The following is a 24522-nucleotide window of genomic DNA, read 5'->3' on the forward strand; positions in this document are numbered from 1 at the left end:
AATTGAAAGGACTTTGCTAGTCACAGTTCCTTTCAAGTTTTAATGCACTTCAGTGAAGCAAAACGCACCAAGCAAGAGAGCAACAGGTCAGATAAAGAGAAGTCAGGCTCCAGTTCATCGAAGACACCCAAATTCTCTTTGAAGCTCTGCCACAAAATTTCTGTGTAGCCCCGAGAGGAAGCCACTTACTCCACTCTCAGCTTTGGCCCTCTATTGGCAAATAGGGTAGTTTGCTGCCTCACAGGGTAGTAGAAGGATGAATTCCAGCAGTGTCTGGAGGGCTCTTGGATATAATGGTGATAAAAGCCAAAACAGAGAAACTGTGAGATGATTCAGGAATTTACACTGGGATGAAGCCATTTCTAAAACAGCTGCTTCTTTCCCTTAACCTTACTGCTTTTGAAGCAATATGGTTATTCTTGTTAGAACTAAAAAATGTCAAGTGTAACTTATGTTACATATCAAGAGCATCACTCATTACTCAGACACACTTAGATAAAACTTGCTTTTAAATTGCTAATTCAAGTTTAATTTGTTGAAAATACAAATGTCTAGACACAACCTGTAAAAGAAACAAACAAAGTAAGGGTAGGGGGAAAGGAAATCCCACTGTGAAAACCACCTGCTTCTTATTACACTAATGGGAATGAACTGGCTGAATTATTACTTCACAACATGCAATCTGAGTATTAAATATATAGCTATCTCAGCAGTTTCAAGCCACTGAAGATCTCAGCACTTTTCTTCCATAACAAAAGCAGATACCATTTGGTCTGAGCTCTTGCTGTGAGTCCTAAAGACCTTCTGATGCTTTTTTGGTCAGAAAAGGCAATCACCTGGTTCCCTTTGCTGAACATTTCCCCAGAACGTCCCTCCCTCAAGCTGTGAGCCATGGTGTGGAAGAGCTTGCTCTAGCTCTTTTCCCAGAAACAGCTGAAGTTTACAACAAGAACATCCATGTGCAGAGTTCAAAAGTCTGCATTTTTTCCCCATCAAAACACCTTTCCTGACGAGAAAAAAAAAGGAAAAGGAGGAAAAAAGAAACCCCCTGATTGTTGTTAAGATTAAATTAGTACTGAATTATTTTACTTTCATTTCCATCAACTTTTTAGGTGATATAACAACATGCTTTTGCAGTATTGGCACTTACAGGTGCTTTGGAAGGAGGAGATATATCCAGCCAATGATTTGACTCCTCCGAGCTGAGGTCCCGTAGTGCCAAGGAGCACCCTCCAATCGTTTTTTTCCTGGGAGTCTGTATCTGGATTTTAAATACCAATCTGACAGCCTGCAGGCTTTGCAGTTTAATAGCAAATACAAAAGTTTCCATAAATTCAATATCCTAGAAAGAAAAACAGAGGAGTAAGTAACATCATTATGGTGCTGATGTTGCACTGAGCCAGAAAACTAGAAACCAAGGCTTCCTGGTCCTAGCCACTGCTCCCAGCTACCATTTTAGGTTGCCACTGAAAAGTCTGCTTTTACAGCGATAAGTGCCCACAGACTCACCACCTCGTTGTCGCACCCCGGCAGGGACAAAGCTCTGGATTATTTTTCACTACCATAATGAGTTGAGGCTATTTCTTCTGGAGCTTTACAACAGCATACACACATGGTCATAGCAAATTCTCCTGTGGCCTTTTGCTTCAGTCTCTCCTGCTATTTTCTTTCACCTTTGACTTGTATTGTGTGTGGTTTATGTTGATTTACCTTCCACCCCCCTTAATGTTCCTTTACTGCCACTATCAGTGGTCCCATGCAACCAATTCTTACTACTTTCTGTGGAGAGGAAGTACGAACTTTATCTCCTGCCCTAGTGAGAGGCAGTACATATCTACCTGCCCGGGGTGAAAGTGCACCTACAGGCATCCCAGTCTTCCTCCAGTCCCCCACCGTTGAGTTGCCAAGGCCAGCAGCTCATGGTTCATTCCCCTATGAGCATATCTGTCCTGCAGACAGGCGAGAAGGTGGGCAACAGTACAACACAAGACAGGGTATAGGGGGAGGGACTGGAACAAGGCTTTTAATAGAATTTTGAGGAGGGGAGGGGGTAAGTAACCTGAGCCTAGGCAACTACCACAGCAAATATGGCACAGGCGTGGATGTTTGGGCCATTTTAACAATCCATTTACATTCCACTTTTATATTTGGGGGAACTAAGATTTCGTGGTGTTTCCCCCACCTCTACTTACGTTGCAGCCTTCCTTGGCAGAAGATTTGAAATGCACTGGTTTGGGCAGTGTGAGAATTCCCTTGACGCAGATACGAGGATTCTCCCCACAGCTAGAAGGCCAGCTCAGGTCTTTGCACTGCAACATTTAAAACACAGTCAGTTTAGACAATGTTAAGACTCTGGCCTTCAGACAACTTAGAAACAGTCTTTTACATTGTTCTTGAATTATGCATAACTCCTGTATTACTGAATATAAATCAGAACTAGTGTAATGATTATGTCACTTCAGATAATTTAATAATTAAATTTTCACAACCAGAGGGTAAAAAATTACTTGGCAGATTTTAATGATTTCGATATGTGGCAATCTGACAACAGATAAATCACTAAATCCCTTGCATAGTATTTATCACTTCATGTAGTTATGAGATTTCTGATTACTTAAAGTTCCATTGTCTAAAAATTATTCACTGTTCTTGGAAATGTATAAGACAGCTAGCATAACAGAATCACGTTAGCTAACAAAAAAGTCACAAGAAGCTACATGTTCTCTTCTTCCCTGAAGGAACTGTTAGGTTCAAAGTCAGTTAAATGCTGCCTTCAAAGTTGCTCCAGTTTTCTGCCTCCAGATTTCTACAGGAAAACTTCCACAGCAGGACCCATCTATGACCCGCTCAGCTTTCTTATCTATGCTGAACAGTTCCTCACTCCACAATCAGAACATACGTATAATAACCTAAAGAGTTCTATAATACTTTACTATTGACTGCAGCAGAACAGAGATTGCGGGGGGGGGGGGGGGGGGGGGGGCAGGGAAGAGGAAGATACTTTGAATGAAGCCCAGCATTACGTTTGACTAAACTGTGTTTATATTAATACTTAGAAGTAATTTTCTTTTTCTCCTAAAAGTATTTTGTAAAGTATCAGAGCTCCAAATTTAATGAGAATTAACACTAAGTATAGCAAAATAGTCGTTTGAGTAAATAATAAAGTTATTTGTATTTGCTTACACGTAAAACTGTGATCCAAATCTGTTCTACAGAAGAAACATAACACAACTTCACATTCAGTCTTCCAAAGTCTCGTTCGTCACCTGATAATGTAATAGTATCTATGGAAGAAAGCCAATTAATGTTTTTAGAAGTAATGCAGCATCTTAAAATTTTCCAAGAATAAACAGAATAAAAGTATTTCAAGAATAAGGGAACTCATTAGTAGGTGTACTGCTTATCTTTGAAAACTTATCTCAAAATAAGTTAGAAATACCTTAACACCTACATTTTGAGGACAAAATATTGTAGCCTGACCTTCTGCATAGCTAAAAGCCTTCACATTTACCTCAGTTATCCCTATTTAATTTAATAACTTGTGCTGGACTCAAACAACTTTTAGAAAGACAAAAAGCATGTGCCTGAGATACTCAGAACACATTTCTAAAAGACAAAAAGCATGTGCCTGAGATACCCAGAACACATTTATAATCTATCACTTCCCTTAATTACTTCCACTGTTAAGTTTATGAACTGGCCTGCTTTTTCTCTTTCTCATATTTCAATTCCAGCCTAGCGAACATTTTACTATGATGCTTTTCTCCAAGTCAGAAGAGCCATTTAATATCCAGTTTTTCTCTTCATGACTGAAACTATGTCATTGCCCCCCGTTCTTTTTGAGGACACTGGGTGAAATTCTGACTTTCAGTAGGGTGACTTTTGTGGGGATTTGATTAATTTTTGAGGGTTTATTTTGCAGTATCCCCACTTCTTCAGCATTCTTTCATGAATAGGGATACTAGGTTTGCATGCATTATTCTTGCCTAATTCTCAGTGTAATATGGGTATTGGATTCCAGACACTTCCCACAGAAAAATACTGATAGATGAAAAAGGACTAGAGCTGTGACCAAGGTGCTGCATTCTCTTGGTTCACTGCGGTAGTAAATCTGAGGATTAATTTTTCAAAAGCGTGAGGACTCCTGGAAAGCTCATTTGCTCAGTCCTCTGACAACAGGAAGGTGCACATTCAAAACTCTTAATTTCAAATTGCAAAGTAATCTCCCAACTGGTCTGCTTATCAGATTCAACTCAAAAAAACCCCAAAAACCCCACCAACCACCCAACCCCTCAAAAAATCTGAAAAAAAAACATCAACAGTAGAGACAGCTTAATGTTTCAAGTGCAAAGGGAAATATTTCATTATATGGTAAACACAACATTACCTAGACTCCTGTTACTGCCTTGCGAATCCTTCCTGGAAGAGGTACTGCTAGGTACACTGGACAATGAATCGTATCTCTGGGGAGAAAAAAACCAAATCCCTTCATTCAGAGCAAGAGATGCAAAAAACCCCAGAGATTCTACCATCAGACAAGGCATGAATGAGAACAAAACCAGTATCCAATTTCAAATAATTGTCTCATTCCCTACTAACCTCTCAATCCAGCAGCATGGAATTACTACTCTGATGCAAAGAGCTAATAGAGGACACATATGGCCAGCACAGATGTTTTTTGCTTACTGATATATATGCAGCTTCATCTCTATGTAAAAGATGATTATTTGAAAAAAATTGCAGTGTTTTTTGCATCAATGGAAATTTCTAGTGTTCCACTTTTCAACTGATGGGAGAAATCACAAGATGATGAACCACAACCTCTTGTCTGTCTTGTCCTGCCTAATAAGCCTATTCACGTTTCTCAACAGCCCCACTGGGCCAGAACAGTAGGAGTCAGAGAAGACATCAGGAAAGAGCCTCTTGAAGTTTGTCAAGATGTTGAACTTCTCCTTGTAGCCCTTCCATTGCATAGTAGAATGCCCTTCAGTTTTTACTTTGAAAACGCAATGCAACAGGAACAGATACACCAAGCAAACTGAGTTTGAGTATAACCTGTTACAAGGGGAACTCACCTTCATGAATCGATGAGGCGGGCTTCTGAGATCAAACATTGAATGGCTTACATCAAGTGATCCAGGCAAAGCACTAGGTCTTAGATCACTAACTAAAAAGACAAAGAAAACAATACAAATTATGTAAACATTCTAGAAAAAAGAATCATTAAGAAGTTTTTTTGAAATTTAACTAGACCTATGGTAGAACTGAAACCTAGCTAAATAACATCTAAGGATGTCAGCACCTTTCCCCCCTTCCCTTCCCAAAACACTCTCCTGAAATGACAAAATGGAAAGACCAAGCCACTAAAATACCTGAATCAATTCCATTTTTGTAGCAATGGTAGAATAGGGAGCCTGCCTCAAAGTTATTTCCTCAAAAGAAACGTATTTTCTAGTAGATACTTTAGCAAAACAGAAAAGCCTTGTCTTTTAATCTTGTCAGCCAGACCTCCTTTTTTAAATTTTTCCACGGTAAAGACCCCAGTGACAAAAACCTGCTGCCTGCTAAACTTGGCCTTACCTCCCTGGCTTTACTGATCACAGTGTCAAAGCACCATACTCTGCACCCTCACTAGGTCTCAGACAAAGCAAGTCTTACTTAACTCTAAGATGACACGTACTTGCTATAACACAAAAGCAAGATCTTTATTTTACAAAAGGGTAGTTCCCTCAGCAGCTGGGCGTGGTTAAGTAGATCAGTTTTGCACTGGAGGCAGACATGCTAGCTTGCTTTGCCAGTTTGTCTACCTTCGTGTGATGCAAGCAAGTCTTGTTAAGCCCCTAAAAGACAGAAAGTAACAGCACAGCTGGAAATCAAGGAGAGCTGGCTCCACAGCTGGTTCACCAACCAAGAAGTGGCTATAGAATACATATCAGTCTGAGAACTGCTATAATCAAACATGTCTTCTTTAGACTAATGGATTTTTCTCTTACCTATAAACCTTGGGAAAGGGAGGAAGACAGAAAAGTAAGGGTGTGGTCTTCTCACCTGATCCATATAATTTCCTATTATCTGATTTTGCTGGGAAGCGCCTAATCAGATCTGGCGAAACCCGATGCTCCAAATAGAATGGGTTGTAGACGTCACAGTGGGGCCATTGGTACACGCTGTGCAGTTCTGCTTTCCGGTCACCAAATGAGGCTCTGGTAGATTCTGTGGAGCACAAGTAAACATCAAATGCAAGAGTTCCAGACATAACACATGCTGCCTGGCTTCATAAGGCAGGCAGAGTGCCTTCAGGGCAAAGGACAAAATATTTCCAAGTTATCTACTTCAGGAAAAGGACAAAAAAAGAAAAGAAAACATACATATACATTATGCCAGATTTCCAGTGTGCTAGCAAACACCAGAATGAAATTGCCCCTAAAAAGTTATGCATACCCTGTCTTGGGAGTTCCACAATAAATGTTTACCTAGTTAAAATACAGAAGGCTCCAAAGGCAGAGATAGCCAGACAGAAATTAACAGCAAAGGTAAAGCCATGTGTACTGAAAAACTCTGACTTACTTGGCTACCTACCCCCAGGACATGCCCACTCATCTAATAGGCCCCTAGACCTTCAGGAGGGTCTTGTATGGAAAGATAATGCAACCTGCAACTGCAGTCTCCTTGTCATCCAGTTTCTATAGGAACTCTGTCAGGGGCAAAATTGCAGGGCCAAAATGACTTTAATTGTTGGCTGAGGCACAAGTAGACAGATCTGAGGATGCTTGAATCCCAGCCCAGTACAGCACAGCTGCCCTATTTTTCTTTCCTTTATTTACCATAATGTCATAAAAACCATGCACATCCTGGTCAGCAGAACAGTAAAGAACACTGCTGTAGTGCTTCACTTTGTCTGTCTGGAGTGAAAATAAGCCATATAGAACAGTAAAGTAGAGAGAGAATGGGGATGGGGTGACCTGGACTCTGACATGCTCTGATGTTTGCTTCCTTCACTTCACCTCCCTGGACTTCAACCTATCTGTTAAAAAGTTCTTTACCCCATTATAAAGTATCTTCAATTCTGCAAGTGCATTGCCCCATAAAAGGCAAACTACTACTGCTGTAAAATCCTTTCTTCCAGGTGTTAGTAGAGTAAGTAAAAAAGAATAACTCCAACACTGACATGGAACATGAGAGATGATAAAGCAAGAATTCAAGTATAATGGGCTTGAGCATGATGTACATGAGGATGAGTGCTACAAGTGAGGCCATAAAGAACTGCTACACAGCAGATAACGGAAAAGCCAGTGTTCCAGACTGGGAACACGCTTCTCCCTGCTAGCTTACTTCTGTGACAGCACGAGGCACACTGCAGCGAGTATTGAAGAGAAACGCTGCCAGAACATAATAGCTTTCAGAAGGGATGCCAAGAGCTAACACTGAGCATGTCCTGTTTCACTAAAGGAAAATGGTCAGACATGCACAGAAAATGGAGTGGAACTGAGAGCAGAATTTGGACGTCTACAGATATTTAATAATGGTCTAAGCAGCAAATACTCTAAACACATTCTTTGAATATGCTGGTGCTTTGGCTAATGTGAAGAAAGAAGCACACTTCACTCTATTTAGTAAATCTCCCTAAAAAGTAAACTTGTAATTTTAAAACACAAATTAATGAGGCTTAAAAATTCAGTATTTATATTTGGAAACAGAAATGGAAGTTGCCTACTTGACATAAAAGCCGCTTTTCAAATATTTGTTAAATAAATTAAAATATTTGCTCAAGAGAGACAATTATGAACAGTCAGGTCATCCTGCTAGAAGATCTCCCAGCTTTATAACCTAAGGGCCACTCTATTCACCAGGTCCTTCAGAAATGATGAAGCAGAATTCCCAATGAAGACAAGTCACTGGTTTACAAGTCACTGACTGATAAGATTGTGTAGAACTGCACGAACAAATAAAACATTTATCTAGAGACTGTTAGACTCATCTTCCTTCTCCCTGGAGAACACTAGTTCCTCAGAGTCCTTGATGGACTTCTCTGTACAGTACCTTGAGGATGAAGTAGGAAAAAGCAAAGCAGAACCTGAACCCAGACCCAGTAGGAAAGGTGATTACCAGGAGCATGTCCTGCATGTTCATACCTCATCCAAGTACGGACTTACAAGAGCTAGCTGCTGAAGTAGCAGGCAAGTGGAAAGACTGAAGGAGATGAGGCTCAGAGATGAGAAGGGCCTTACATGTTCTGCCTCCAGCTATTAGGTTGTCTGTCCATGCCTGGTGAGGCAGACATCACAAATAAAGCACACTAAACAGACTGGGCACAGAATGGCCAATCTATGTGGAAAAGCTCTGCTGGGCTGATTAGCTGGGCTCTGGTACCAGCGCTGCCAGCAGGGGTGGGTGAGGGACAGGAGGAAGTCTGGTAACAGGCATGCAGGAGAAAAGCAACAGCAAGGACCTAGGGAGAAGAGAGAAGGGTGGGAGTAAAACCATACAAGCACAAGATTAGTTATTATGCAACTTGGGGTTCATTTTTTTCAGCTATTAAGAATTCCACCCTCAGAAAGGAAATACAATCACATGGGACTAAAAGCCTATTACCATCTTATCACGTCCTCAAGGCAAAGCATCTCTAGAGAAAGCAACCATTCACATACGCCCCCTGCCAAAATTTTCCCTTACCTAATTCTAGGCATCTTCTGTCAGGATCAAGAGCCTAGAGATAACATACGCTCTGTAATTCATGTTACTGGGCCAGGCTCCTATTCTTAAAAAATGCCACTGTGTCTAAACTGCATGTACATGATTTTGGCAGTCTGAGCATGAGACTAACTGGCAGCAGTTGAAGCACAAGATTGTTGTGAAGCAAAGAATCGGAGTATCATGTGCAACCTTATACCACTGAGATCTGTGACCCCTGGCCTCCCAATAAGCAGCAAAAAGAGCAAGGAACAGTACAGGCCATGTAGTAGCACATGCTACTTACTGGCAGAATTTGAGAAGATGTGTTAGTATGTTAAAACACATCAGAGTACGTTAGACACAAAAGTCAGACCACTCTCCTCTTTTACTTGAGTGATCTGGACGCTGGGGGATGTTTTAGGTCTTTCCTTGGCTCAAATAAACTCTTTACTAAAGCTTCTATTTCCTTTAAGTATGAGCACTGGTGTGCAAATCTCCCTTTCAGTTTTATTCATGCAACATCACAGAGATTCATAGTGAGATGACATCCTTCCTAAAACCTCTACCTAAAACATAAAACCTAAAAAAAAAAGAAACAAGACCAGGCTTCTAGAAGAGTTCTGCAAACATATGTTTTCAGTAGGAATATGTGACAACTTTCAAAGAGTAGTAGAAGCTAAAAAACTATTTCAGCAATGCTTTTTATATTTTACCTTGAATCCCTCCAGCATGTGAGATACTAGGAAGGTTCTTTGGCTGTACATAAGCCAATTTGAATGGAGGGACCACAAATGGTACCTCCTGACCATCCAGGGGCAGTTTAGAAAGCAAATAATCCTCTGAACAGCCAACTTGACGCTTCACTGACACTGAAGACAATGAAGGCTTCTCTGCAATAGTTGGCTTGCTTGCAGCTACTGCTTCAGATTCCTGCACCATGGAAACTGCTAAAAATAAAGAGCAAGAAAAACAGACAGTCCACATGTGCATTAAATTTTGAACAATACTATGAACAGATTTCTTTTATTTAATAGGATCTGTGCTTGTACACTACTTAACAGCTGTTAGTATTCAGTTTTACCAGCATTCAGGACTAGCACCTGGAGAAGATATTCATCCTCATGACACCTGTACTGATCCAAGCTCTTTTTTCCCCAAGCTTCTATATTCATAGCTACTTTGTTCTTAAGTGAATTTTTACAAGAGGTACACTTGTATCATAGAAGAGTTCTTCAAACAACTAAGACACCAAAGAAAACCTTAACAGTGAATCCACAGGAGGTTAAAAAAGAAAGAAGTGTTCACTCTTAGAGTTTGAAAGATACAAGACCTTTACACAACATTAGGTACAAAAGCTAGCTTTTTTGGACAGCATTCTAGGCTGCTAGCAGCAGACTTCACATAAATGCTATTTTTCAGTTTCAATTCATAACACTAACAAGCATGTGTTCAATCTCCAAGTGGAGTTACGGAAAGAATTTTGGATGTTGTAAAAGAATTTAAGTTTATCAGGGGTGACACAGTCATTTTATTAATGGAAAATCTCATCATTAATGAAGCCAGGAGAGCAAAACCCTTAGTCAATGTCATTATGTCAGAACTCACGATCACTTTTTTCTTTTTCCATGCAGAAACACCATTTACAGCAGTTTTTTATACATTCAGTTGCCATTGTTTTCAGTGTTGCAATTTAGAGGAGACCGCAAAGATCCAGTGTAGCTATCAAACCTGAAAAACACAATAAACCAAACAGTAGTAGGTGGAAATAACTGCAATCAAAATGCAATTTTATCAGTTATTTAATACGTGATTGCTTATTTGACACAGTCCCAGGGTCAATCAGAAAGTTACTTCAGACATGAAAGGATCAGAACCATCAGATTTCTCTCACTGAGACTAATTATTTTTCATATAAAAGCAAAAGGAAAGAGACAATCATTTTAACATATGGCATCCAAGTACTTTCAGTGACCCACTCAGACAGGTCCCTGTCTTTCGGGAACACTAGAATTCTCCTCATATTTGAGTGTGCCACTGGGCTTTGGAGTTTACTCAGCTTTACAGCTGTTTTGATGTGGTCTTAAGTCATTTGCAAAATGTGTTTTTTATTCCCTTTCCCTTGTTCTTATTTCTCCTATCACCTTTCACTCATGTACTATTTTCATATACATCCATATGCGTTTACATTTTTCACTCAACATACTCCATACTTTACATTTGAAAACACTCTTTATGAATTATGCCAAAATTGCCTTCTTTGAGGAACTACTGCTTTCTCATAATTGTATACATATGAAACTGAAGACCTGGTTTATTATATAATTGTCTGCTATGCATACAGAAATAAGAGAGCACTGACTTCCAACAAAATAAAAGGCATGTAATCTACTAAAGAATGAGAACAAGTCTATAACAGCTGGTTAACATTAGAAGAACTTTATGACAATGCTAACTGGCCTCATTTAAATGTCTTTATTCATATCCTTATGTTCTCTTTTCAGAGGGACACAGACAGCTGCATTGCTTCCTGTCCAAAACCTTAACTGTCTAAGCCTAGTCCTTTTACATGTACCTAAAGTACACGAGATTCTTTGTAGAACATACCCAAGACATGATTCCAACTCCAGAAAGGTTAGAAGACACCAAACAGAACATGAACATAAGCTGAAGTGATGCAGGAAGACAATTAAGAGAAAGGGGGAAAAGCACAGAGAGAAGATGACAATTACATAAAAATGGACATTTGCTCAGTTATTAAATCACAAGAAACTGCCGAAAGCTTCTGTGCTCTAGCACAGAAGTCATTCCCACCTGCAGCTTGAACAGTGCCATCATTTTCTTTGTATGGGTATTCCAAGACAGCTACAGAACCACATAAACATTGCGGAACTAACACTAATATCCCCAAAACTTTTCTTTCATTAAAAGCACCTCAACATTCTGATGGATGCCAGGTGGAGATACTAAGCTACAGACATCTCATCCTGGAAAATATGGGCTTTCTTGTTTTAACATTATTTCCATAGGCAGGGTGCAACTGAAAGTTATCAACAGATGTATCAATTTGCAATTACTGACCAAACACAGCATATACTTACTGACCCGCTCTTGTGTGCTCTACAGTACCGCAGCACCGCTATTTATGTTTTAACTTCCCAGTTTTGCAGTCACTGAGAGCATGTGGCAGCATGAGGAAGCCTTGAATTAACCTGTTATCTTTAAAATACTAGTGTGAAATATAATGAAGGTTTATTCTTACAACTACATGACTGTTCCAGAATTGTTCTTAATCATGAGCTATCACAAAGTACTGATTAGAAGGAAATTCCTAAAATATATTCCCATTAGACCTAAACCTAAGTAAACCATTTTTCGACTGCAACAAGGACCTAAGGGAATATTTCGTTTAAGACAATGCTTCTGAATGGTTTTTGCTGGTTTTACCAGTAAGTGACATTAATTATTTCCTCTAGTTTTATACTGCTTTTTGTGGTCAACAGACCAAAATGAACAGAATGCAAGTGAGCTGAATATAAAAACCTCAGAAGCAGCCTGAATATTGGTACATATTATTCTGGAAAATGGAACACTAATGAAGAAATTACAGCATAATCTCTAAGCAGACAGGGCAGGGGCACAATATCTTGCTGTGAAAGGGACATCATTACTCTGCACAGAAGCCATCACTCAGTACTTGCCCTGAACTTGAAATTGCATGAGTGTAAGTACAGTATGAGATCTGCATCGAAAATCTTCAGAAGTGACACGACCAACTCCAGAACCTGCTCTGCATCTTTACAGAAGCACAAAAAGAGGCACGGGAATTTCTTATCAAATTCTCCTCATCTCTAAGCATCAAATATTCACCACTGCTCCTCCCTCAGAGGTGCACTCACAATAGCCAAGTCTGCTAGAATTCAAAGTTTACTTTAAGGTTCCCATGCAGTGATTTTCCCTCCCAGCTGTTATCAGGACACAGCTGGAGTTAATATGTTTTACTCTTGTTTACCATGTTTAAACTGGGCTGAAACAGCTGCTTCATTTGCTCTAAGCTTTGCAACAATGGTATCTAAGCCTCAGTGGCAGTTTGTGCAGGCAGTCTTTTATCTCAGAATGTTCAGATTAAGTTTATTCACTACTGCTGGTGAAGAAACCAAATGCTAGTAACCACTCTGCTTTCCAGCTACATAAAGTAGAAAAGTTAATTTTTCTGCACCAGAGAAAATTCAGTTCATGGCAGTGATTTCTTTCCCCAGAACTGTTTAGCTGAAACTATTAATGTGAGCAAATAAACAAATGTAAAGCATCTGTCACAAGCAGTTGCCTTTCCATCGCTGGGCTGAGTGCCTTACCTAGAAAGAAAGGGCTACATATGGGTATTGAGGATGTAACAGTAACAATGCAATTCATAATTTGCACTTCTATCCTTACAAAAGACCATGTTTTTCCTAGTAAGAGCACGTAACCTGTGATAGTCTTTGACCATTACCTTCTTTTCCTCATTTATCAATATGTAAACATTCATACATTTCTTTCTATCTGAAACAAATATAAAGCAATTCATCACTACCTATTGTACAGAGGAGAGTATACTATTTACAGATTACTGTGTTGTAGGCAAGGCAATATTGGTAGCCAATGCCAAAATATATAGACACATAGCTTAGAATTTCCAATCCAGTTTGAGTTTAAATACAGTATTTTGAAAAGAACATTCCAAGAGTAAGTGACTAGAACAGTTTATTCTTTTGGGTTTTTTTTTAAGTTTAAAAATTTAATGGTTTCAGTGACAAAATCTGTGTTCATATTCCTAGGCTTACACTACTGCCACATTACAAAAAAATGACCGCACTTGCTGAGGGACAGATCATCTAGACACAGTGCTCCCTTATCCTGCTTACAGCACTTTGCTTTGTTCATGAAATTACAACATGGATGGTCGCAATTACTTTTTAAAGTTTCAATTCACTTAATTAAGCCACAGAGATAAATATATTTAGTTTTTTGTTTTAGTTCAGAAGAGCAATCCTGGCAGTAAATTAGATGGCATGCCTCCCAGTTCATGTATTTTCTCGTATCTGTATTTCCCACGTTGCCTATGGTTAGTTATACAACTTTCACTGCACGCAAAGTTTAGTCTTAACCATGTGTGACACAGAGAAATTTAGCAGGTTCTATTGCATATTTTATTAACTGAAAATGAATAAAAATCTTGTATAAGATTAAAGAAGTATTTCATGATCTTGAAAGAATTTGACATTTTTATCAAAGGTTAAACTCCCACATACCAGAACATTTTGCTGGTGTCAGCTACCCAAAAATTCTCAGTATCATTTAACAGTTGTTAGAAGATTGTACTAACATGCATTTGTCTGGGAATAAATTTATCAAAAAAACCTGAACTGTAGAGACATTCATTAGTTGCACCACCAAGTTCCAAAAAAGTACTGACTTCCCAGGAATACCATCTATCTTAACAAGAAGTCAGGACTCCTTGACCCTCTCTCTAAGTTTTGGCATCAGTTTTTGTTAGGCAAGATGCATATGTCAAAGACATCCTCTGTTCTGGAGATAATAGACTGGGAAAAGGACAGGAGAAAAAAAATATTCCTGATTTTCAGACAAAAAACTGAGATAGAGAAATCAAATCACTTGCAGCAGAAGAGGGAACTGAACCCAGATCTTGTCACTCTGTCTCAAAGTTTCTCTCTTTCTTGGTGTTTTCCATGGATTTCAGCAAGCTTTTTCATTCCTCTCTTCCTAGTATCAAGCCAAAATAAGATAATCAAATGTAACTCAGCAACAGTCCTTCCATACTTAAGGCAGGAGAGCCAAGGTTATTAGAACATCCTGGAAACAACGAAGTTTAAAAACCAACCACACAGACACAGAGCCTAGAGAATTACAATCACTACTATTTTAATGGGTTTAGATGGCGAGCATAAATTATCTTAATGATTTCCAGATTTCTCTGATAGAAATTTTGAATGAGCTAAAATCAGATAAACAGAGTATCAAAGACTTCAGTTCCAGATGCCTCCAGAACGGATTACAAGACAGAGAAGTTTGGAGAAGAAAGTAAATATTTTCAACAACTCATTAAATAAAAAGAACATGATAGAAAAGGGGTGATTGCAATATTAAATATTAAAAGATGAAAGCAATCTGAAAAGAATTGTCAGGTCTTTTCTGCCTTATGATGAAAGGGTATGTTTTGCAACAAGCTTGTAGGTTGCCTATGTATTTTACTGCATTTAATCACAGAACTGCTCCATAGGAATTGATCAGGTAACACATTTTAAATTACACAATAGACACAAAGGTGAAATAACTAATCTTAAATCAGGAAAGCTGGCTAAACCAGAGGTTCAAACGTTACGAGATTTATTGCTAGCCATAAATGTATAAAATGCATTCTTAGATCTGCATTCCAGAAACAATCATGGCAAAATTTCTAGTAGCAGTAACTCCTCACAAAGCAGGAGGTATAAAAGAAAGTATCCGGAATCAGAGATGACCAGTTGTTAATACACATTTGGGAGAGATCCTCAAATGACCTAAGTGTCTACAACTCCAGTAGCCCCAGTGAAGCCACAACACTTTGCAGTATCTGAGGATCTGCCCTGTGAAGAAAGTGAGCTCAAGCTTGCCAATTCACACCTCAGCCAAACACCACATTTATGCTACCTCTGTGCCTTTCTGCCTTTCAGATCCAGGAGATGCAGTTAATCCCAGTCTGGTAAGTCCTTCAAAGAGTATAACAATACCATTGCAGGTCTCCAGATGATTAACAAAAACACAGCACAGCAAAAGCCACTTCTGCTGCTGGTCAGAAGGATTCTCTTTGGACGGTGCAGATGCTGCAAAAGGTTTAACTTCCACAGCCAGCTGTTTTGCAGTTTTGTTTCTGGGGGAGAGCATCTGGGAGTGCAGCTCTTCATCTGAAGAGGGGTGGCTTGTGACCACTGAATCTCAAAACCGGTAAACACTAGTACAGCTTAAATAAATAGTTTTGAGAAATTTGCCTCCAGGTACCTTGCTACCGTAGCGGCAAGGACAGCCCATGCACTCACCTACCCACATAGCGCCATGCATGGGCACATACTTGCCAAAGACATAAAGCCCGCAGTTTTAAAAAAAAGCCCTATTTATTTGGGACTGTAGGCAGGTCTGATTTGTAACATCCACACAGGAGAGAGAGTCACTTCAAGTGGGTCTGAGTTTCTGTTCCTATTCATTATAAACCTAGGTAGTAGTAGGTTGTCTGGAGGAAGAGGAAAAAAAAAGGAAACAAAAAATGTCATGCCAGCACACACCCACCAGGTGCATGGTAAAAGGCTCCTATCTCTGCCTGTTTCAGCAGAACCCTACAACAGTGATTTATGTAGTGACTAGTGTGTGTGTGTACATACACCTTCCTTCTCTGCTTGCAAGTGCAACTCGGGGAAAAGCATGAAAGCTCTGGGAATTTGCACACAGATTATTCCAGTTCTTCTGCCTTCCAAGGAAACAAAGAAAACGTGAGGCTTTCCTTTCTTTTGTGCCTGGAAAGAGAAGAGGATTTCACCCTAAAAGCTGTAGATCACAAAGCAGATGCTGAAATAACACAACAGAAGAAAACGTTACAAGGCGGCTTTTCAAGGGCACAATCGGAAAGGCATTCTTGTGAAGAGACATCTTAAAACAGTTCAACAGAAACATAATGAAGACAGGCAAAGGTCTCCCAGTGCAGCAAATAAATGAAGAAAAAGTGTAATTACATATTTAAAACTGAAAAAAAAAAAAGACTATGCATCATTAACCTAGTTAAATGATGGAAATTTTATGATGGACTGTTGCACAGCCTTCCTGGGGCAAAGAGCCTAGCGGCATTGTAAGCAGTTACACAATTACATCTGGCAACAGACACAGATGGTAAAAAGTTGCTGGTAAAAGTGTCACGCTCCGTGATGCAAACAAACCACTAACTGCCTAGGCACAGGAAGCACTTTCCCGTGCTGTAAATGATGGCACAACAGGCCACTGGGGGAAGCGTCACAGGTTCCTCTCACTGATCCCAGAAACAGGAAACTGAACTGAACGGACCACTGGTCCAAACCGGCACAGTCCTGCCCTGCTGAATTCTCTTTTTCACCTACAGTTTGCTAAAGCAGAATCTTACTTTTGAAGACCCGAAGGCCCATTATGTGCCCTTGTCCCACCCTCCTCAGTTACTTACACCACTGGATTTCAACCAGTTAATCCAGCACGATGCTGAGCAATGTAAGCAGGAAGACATTTGGGTTTTATTTCAGAAAATATTTCAATAGCTAATCGCCTGCACTTTTAATATGTTAACTGTATTTCCAGTTTTTATGTCTTTGCTATATTAAGAGTGTTAATTATCAGCAGTATCTCTTTTTCATTCAGATCTTAAAAGATTAGGATCTAACTTTCCCTTATATTTCTCTTCAGTAAGCTAAGTAGACCAAAGCAAGTCATGTAGACAAGTTTAAAACTGTAGGTTTCACACCATTCAAGTCTGGTTTGTATAGTTCTTCTCAAAATATTATCCCACTTCTCTGACCAGTTTTATTTAGGCTGATACCACAACCAAACTATGCACCTCAGGCTCAACCATGTCATAGGATAACATAAGGTGAGAATATATTTCATTAATTAATATTTGCAAAGGCAAGACTGCTCTCATTCCTGCAGCACTGTATTGAGATCCCAAACTGCTACTGGTCAACCATTGCCTCGGCATCCTCCTGGCGATATCCTGAGCAAGTGGAGGAGGATGGCAGCATACAGACAGCATCTCCATGGTCCCTCTGGTGACTGCCTGAGCGTGCAAGTAAGATACTGTTTGCTGGGGTCTCCTAGAGGTAACAGTTGCACGTAAAGTTAACCCTTTTCATCAGCAGGAGTGCTCAATACTTCACTGCTATCAGTTGGGATGTGACAATTGTAGAAAATATTACTTACTGAGCTTTAGCAGGCTTCTCCTGAGGCAAAGAAAACCAACTCGGAAGTCAACTCTTAGCTGAGCTGTTGTCATAGCAGTAAAAGCAGAGCTCACTGTGATCCCATGAGCTGCTTTGTATGTTCTCCTGCCAAAGAGGTCTAGCTCTAACTGAACCAGGGCAGAAGCTTTGCCTGGAACAGCCGTGTCTTTCTACATGCTGTTGTGAGAGACCATACCGTGTCCCACTGCAATCTTCCCTTCTCCTTCCAGCTTCTCTGCCCAGACAAAGATGATCTAATGTATGTCTCACTTCACACAGGCCCTGAGCTGAACCCTACAAAAAGAGCACTTTTGCAATCTAGCTGTGGTTTCCCTTCAGCTCAACAGCTGCTTCTTCCCAGGGCTCCAGACTGGAGGAGGCCAAATAGCCTTCAGCGCATCTGCACAGGCAGCCCCGGCACAGACCACCACAGTGTGTCACAAAGAAGTAATTGCTCTTGCCTACTTCCATGAAGAAAAATAAAGCTGAGCAGGTGTGTGTGCTTGAGCGACTGTGCTACAGGAACAACTGCCTCTGCTTTCAAGGCACCCCTTGGAGAAGGGGAACAAGCCCTGGCACAAGTACACGATCCAGAGTCATCCCCTGACACAGCCCCAAGGGACACCCCGACTCTGGCTCAGCACTATAGCCTTGCACCTGCAGCCCTTAAATGCAGACTTAATCCAAGCCTGCCCCAGTGTGCAGAAGATTAATAATATCATTTACAAGGGCCAAAAGAACAATTTTCATAAATCTGAGCCAATTTTTCTCATGCAAGATTTATACTTGAATTAAGAAGGGAACATTATAAATCTATCCCATGATAAAGCTTAAAACTTGGGATCTTAATATGCTGAATCCCGTATGTTCTGGGCTGTAAAAGTTGATGGAGAGAGTGTTTCTTCCTAATGCTGTGTTAGGCAAGTAACCAATTCATTCAATTACTAAACTGACAACACTGTTCCTGTGAACTATAGATAAATTCACTGACTTGGACAAGGATGTACAATATGGTATGTATTGGGGCAGTAAACACAAAAGAATAAATCCATTATGTTGGACTGCGGATGATTTTGGACTCAGACGGAAAACAGCAAAGCAAGAGTTGAAGTCAGGACACCAGAAAATAAAACTTAAAAGACTGAAATCTCTGTAAAAGGAACTTGGCTTTTGATGAGAACATGGAAAGAATTCAACATAAGATAAGTCTTTTGCTCTAAGCAGATTAGGAAAAAATCATGACAATCACCAATGGTTACTTTATAATCTAACTTAGAACTTCAGACTTTCTTTATGTATTCTGTGTCAGTTTTTAATCCGATTTTTTCTCCTTCTGCAGTAATGCCAGGAAGCCACAAAAATAGAACTGTCAGCAGTCCCTCCATAGCCCCGATACCGAAAAGAACTGGAAACATCTGGATGCGTTTTTCAACAGGACAGCCAAGAAGAAGGTATTTTAGGCAAGAGCATCTGCCTGTGCAGTGGAGTTCCCTAACATGGCTAAACGTGTCTACCTTTGAAAAGATGGCCCTTGGAAACCATCTCAATGCAATACTGAAAGAGAGCGCTGAATGGCATCCAGGACTCCTGAGCCTCTGCCATGACCACAGAGCCATACAGAAAAAACACATGGATACAGATATAATATCCAGACAGCTAACAAAAAATAGCTCCTCCTGTATGTATGAAATAAGAAGAAAACCCAAACAGTTTTGCATGGAAAAATACAATTTCATTACCATTAAACCATTTTAAGGAAACCCTGAATACCTACAAGACTCAGGATGGAATATTTCTTTACATATATATATATATATATATATATATGTATGTATGTATATACACACACATATACCCCCACACCCCTACTGCCTTGGTTTAGGTTAAGCAGTTTTTTATTAGCTATTTTACATTAACTATTTAATAGTTATTTTACGTATAATAATTATCCTGTTTCATGATGAAAACAAAAAGCTTCAGATTATGAAGTTTCTACAGGATGAGGATTCCCTGTTCAGCAGCTCTGCTCCGCACTGTCACTCTATAACCAGTTACAGCATTGTGCTGAGAGGAAGGATGCAAGTTGTATAAAAAAGACTGTGGCTGAGATTAAGAAAGGGAATAGGTGACTGCAGTACATCTCATATATGAAAAAAGATTAAATAAGTGACTCGAGAACAGGAAATGGGAACTGATCTTAATTAATTCAAATCCAAAACAGACTGGGAGTACAGCTTTGCAGGGCACAGACACTGAGCTCAGGAAGCTGCCTAAACACACTTTAAAAGCCCAGGAGGAGCCCATCCTTATAAAGTACAGCTACTCTTTTTTTGCTTTGAATCCTCCCAGACCAGAGGCCCACAACCACTTTCAACAGCCTGTGCAGTGCCTCTCAGAGAGCTGTACTGGCTGGAGTAGCTGGCAGCTCAGGCAAATGAGTGGTAACAAGGCACTGCACAAAAGAGATATTTCAAAAGAATTTTGCATTGACTTTGGGAAAACCCAGAAGAAATCAGAACTGTCTCAATTTTATGGGAGCATCTAACATCCCAATTGTTGTTGGCCAAATGCTGCTACAGCTATGGGGCGTGGTGGTGCAGCTCCGCTCCCTTCTGGGAGGACAGCAGCCCTGAGAGCAGAAGTTGGCAGCATGAACTTGCCATTCCCTTTTTTCCCTCAGGAAAGGTTTGCTTAACAACAAAGGGAACAATAGCTACACCATCAATGTATGTTTTTTTTTTTAATCTTGTGGATTTTAAATCAACACTCTTCACAAGAGGTTTCTGACCCATGACTTCACACATTGGTGAAACTAGATCTGGAAATACACATACCACTGAACTGAACAAAAGACAGGATGATTCAGGGAGATGGTCTGTATTTAATCAAGGTTTCATGGAGGAAACTTTTTAGCTACTCCGGTCACTGCTGAGCAGACAGAGAACCTGAACAGGAGACTGACAGAGAGTTCCCAACCCAGAGGCCAACAATCCCATTTCGCAAAAGGAAATCGGAAAAACAAAACCACCAAAACCCCAACTCAGACCTGAAAGGTTTTGAATTTTCCTCTACTGTGAAATGAAACTGGTCATCAGAATGTTTTGTTGTTACCTAGAAGATCAGTACTAAACAACATTTCATGCATCTCAGAAACAGGAAACACAGCGTGTTTTTGGATCATTTCACCGCTAACCACGGAAGCACTGCTAGCTCAAGCTATTTTAAACCTCAGCCTAACCCTCCTCCCTGTATGGCAGGCGCTTTTCTCACCGAACAGATACACACACAGTGGACTGGATGCCTGAATTTTGTAAAGAGAACCCCGCCTTAGCCTTTCTTTATCTGCCCCCTCCAGCTCCTGCCAAGCCTGCTGCCCATCTGCCCAGGCTGGAGCACACAGTACGAGTCCACATCCAGGTTCCAGGCTCCAAAGCATAGGTGCCAAATTGACTTAAGTGCCCAATAGGTTTTGAGGCCACTGGGTCACGGTCCTTGTAGACTGCTTTTTTGGACTTCAAAGTTGGTTTAATTGCCAAAGCAGCAACTCCAGAACTTGAGTTTCAGGCCAGACCCAAAGCTCATTGCAATGAACACATGAATCTCCCAGACACCAAGGGCCTTCATTTGGGACCTAGTATCTGTTCTCCCCAGTTTAAGTGTGGCTATTAAATCACTGGAAAACAAAGCTTCGTAACAAAATCACCAGGGTAAAATTTACAGGAAAGATAAGCATCGGATTGCTGACATAATTCTTTTTTGGCACTGAATTCATGTCAACTTCAGTGGTGATGACAGGCAAACAAATACTCATACTAAGCTTAAGAGAAGTGTCCTCACTAATTCTGCACAGTTTGATGTATTAACATGAGTAAGAGATATGATGCAACACAAACGAGCTCAAATCAAACCCAGGATTTGAACCTCTTCCCACATGAGACTCCTCATTTTAGGTCTGAAGATTCATCCTGGCTGCAGAAGACTATCAACACAATTTTTCTCTGCATAAGCAATCTTTCTGGTGAAGCCTGAATAGCATTACTAATCAGAATGACAACATGCGTTAACCCAGACTCATGCTGTCCTACTTAAAAGTCAAAGCCCGCTTTGCCTTTCACTTTAAGGAGATGAGATCTTAGGTTCTCTGCTGACAGAGATTGGGTGTTGCCCTACTTAGAGAATATTTACCAGATTTAAGGTATCTTGGGAGACACCAATTCAGTGTAAACAAAGTTGTTCTTTTATAAAATTAAACAAAAGTCCGAAGAGGGGAGCAATAGGTCAGGATATGCATCATGCAAGATTCACTAAATTAAGTAAATAGCATTTCAATCAAGCAAACAAGTTCACTAAATGTTTCCACCAAAGTCAAAGGGTACTTCTGGTATAAGCCAAAGCTAGCCAAAGCCTGGCTTCCTAGCAGAGGCTGCCGTTCTAAGGCAGGTCCTCTGGCTCTGCCCACCACATATGGGGGCTGCGTCTGCCTGAACTGAAATTGCCTAAAGGTCTGGCTGCTACCAGAGGGGCTGCTCGGTTCCCTCTTGCCTACAACCATTCCTGTGGATCTAGTAAACATGCAGCTGCATGATGAGTTGGCCCAGCTCACTGATTAGATGATGCAAAACTAAACCACCAAGATAACATTTTATTTTTTTTTTAAAAAAGTAGGTTTTCAACTCCCCCTGCGGTTGGCTGCACAAGGTGGGGTCAGAATGCACAGTGAGGAAAACAGGGGCCAGAGCAGGACTGCCCTTTTCACAGCCAAGCCACAACCCTGGAGAGTGCATTCAGAGTAACATGCATCTGAAACTAAAACACCTACAAGTATGATGAACAGAGGCTGAGGGAAAAGCCAACCAGCTGATACAAAAACACAAGTGTCAGAACAAACAAGTAAGAAGACTGAGCTTAACGATTACAGCAAAGACAAAGAAGCCAGAGTCTTGAACTTTTTCTCTAACACTGTAAATTAACAGCCTACACACGCATGACTGACTGAACAATCCTGCCCACATTCCTTCTTTCCATAGCATAAGGAGAAAGAGGACTTAATCACCTAGGGATCCATCACCTAAATCAAGTGCAGGGAAGGGCAGTGGAATTGATGGGACTTCTGTAGAGTCCAACATACCCTTTGGGTGCAGTGTTTTCAGTAGGTGTGATTTTTGTAAGTATTTGCAAGAATCAAGGGGAACTTCAATAATAAATACATTTTTCTTGAAATGTAATATTACTTAAACATATGTATTCTGTAAATATATATTTTAATATTTAACATACAGCTGGAAAAAGGACCAGAAATCAAACCTCTCCACTCCTGGATTCATGCCATAGCTACTGAGCTGTAGGATCACAGCTCACCTAATGAATATTTCTGTATTGAAAGCAAGGCAAAACGGTTTCATAAGTAAGGAGTCAGAGACCACCAGCCCAGAACAACACACAAGTTTATGGCTCTAGCACTCTCCTGAGAAATGAAAGACAAATTCAGAACTTGGCTCTTCACATCAGGGTAACAGCTCTAGACAAAGCCTAGAAAGAATAAGGAGAGAAGAAAAAAAAGCATGGAAATATATTCCCCTGCATGTTTTTTAAGTGGTCTTGGTCATCTATATGTAATTCAAAGACACTTGGGCTCTCCAAGAGCAACTTGTCAAGAACACCTTTCTTCTGGATCCCTGGACAGCTTGGGCACCTAACTAATCAACACTGTCAAAACTAAAGGCATATCAAGCATGAGACCTCAATGCATTCAGCGAATACTACCAGGAAAAAACTGAGCCTGCACAGATCAGAGACCAAGGGTTAGGACTGCAAGGATCTAGCTCTGAGGAGCGGGTGCCCACAGGATCATTTAGATGCCCAGGCTCTTGACAGCTGTGGCCCAGTGTACATCCCTTGAGATCTGGTTCTCTTCCTGCACAATTACAACGGCACTGACTGGAAGTGTTCATTGTAGGAATGGCCACCATATCGACCTTTGTTTTCTTATCTAGGGAAATGCGTCACATGAGTCATTGGGCACATTTCCACACTGAAGGAAAGTTACAAGATCAGCTTAATTTAAGATTACATTTATTTCAGACTGCTGTTTAATAATCAGTGATCTGAACCACCCAGGAACCCAGCCGTATGGTATGCATTATAGAGTTACACTGTGGCTTTTGAACAGGACAGTTTGAAACTGCTTACAATCAGGCGTGCTACTTTGACAGCACTCTTGGAGACAGCAGGTTAAAACTTCAGTAAACAAAACGTATTTTCTGATGCTAATTTCATCCAGTACAGAAGGGAAACTCTAGCTACAGTCACACCTTCTTTCTGAGTTTTGGATAAACTGTATCTCTAATTACCTGAAGTGTTCCTGGAGAAGGTGATCCAATTAGTTATTTCTTGCCTATAATAATTTTTAGCTGTTAATTCATACAGAATATTTGGATGTTACAAGGATATTTTCTTATAGCAATACCAGTCTGAGACTGTCTTAAGTACAATTTAATCCTGGATATAATTTACATGAAGCTTTAATTCTGTAGTAGTTCAGTATCTTTACTATTTTCCTACGTGCCTCCATTTATCAAGGTCTGTCACCTGACAGACAGTATAGCCCATCATCCCAAGCCAAATCCTGGAAGCACAACGTCAAATTTAAACTCATACCGCCATACGCAAACAAACCCCTGGCACTGCAAGGTCCTCCTTCACTGCGATCCCCCCGGCACTGCAGGGCGGTGGCACAGCCCTGTCACACACTGCCCTGACACCACCTTCTGCCACCCGCGCCAGGCCGCCAGGCTTCAGCCTACCAAGAAAAAGCACGTACATCAATACCCTGCCATCCTTAAAGAATTCTGGCGTTAAAACC

At 40.4% G+C, this 24522-nt stretch overlaps 1 protein-coding gene across 4 annotated transcripts in view; it reads right to left on the reverse strand.

Moving 5' to 3' along the window:
• TC2N (tandem C2 domains, nuclear) overlaps positions 1–24522 on the reverse strand; it is a 47943-nt gene that overhangs the window by 10128 nt on the left and 13293 nt on the right. Inside the window, exons 1-9 of one of the 4 annotated variants that reach the window (XM_080396727.1) lie at positions 15361–24279; positions 10279–10401; positions 9387–9620; positions 6049–6213; positions 5076–5167; positions 4388–4463; positions 3184–3284; positions 2193–2309; positions 1151–1342 (exon numbers count right to left, since the gene is read on the reverse strand). In XM_080396727.1, coding sequence (XP_080252853.1) covers positions 1151–1342; positions 2193–2309; positions 3184–3284; positions 4388–4463; positions 5076–5167; positions 6049–6213; positions 9387–9620; positions 10279–10345 — 1044 coding nt within the window. In that variant the 5' untranslated portion in view covers positions 10346–10401; positions 15361–24279. Of the gene's footprint in view, positions 1–1150; positions 1343–2192; positions 2310–3183; positions 3285–4387; positions 4464–5075; positions 5168–6048; positions 6214–9386; positions 9621–10278; positions 10402–15360; positions 24280–24522 lie in introns of those variants that run through there. The other 3 variants (XM_080396728.1, XM_080396726.1, XM_080396729.1) reach the window with 3 other exon arrangements.

Source organism: Falco punctatus (assembly GCF_963210335.1).
Source record: "Falco punctatus genome assembly, chromosome: 7".
NCBI lineage: Eukaryota > Metazoa > Chordata > Aves > Falconiformes > Falconidae > Falco > Falco punctatus.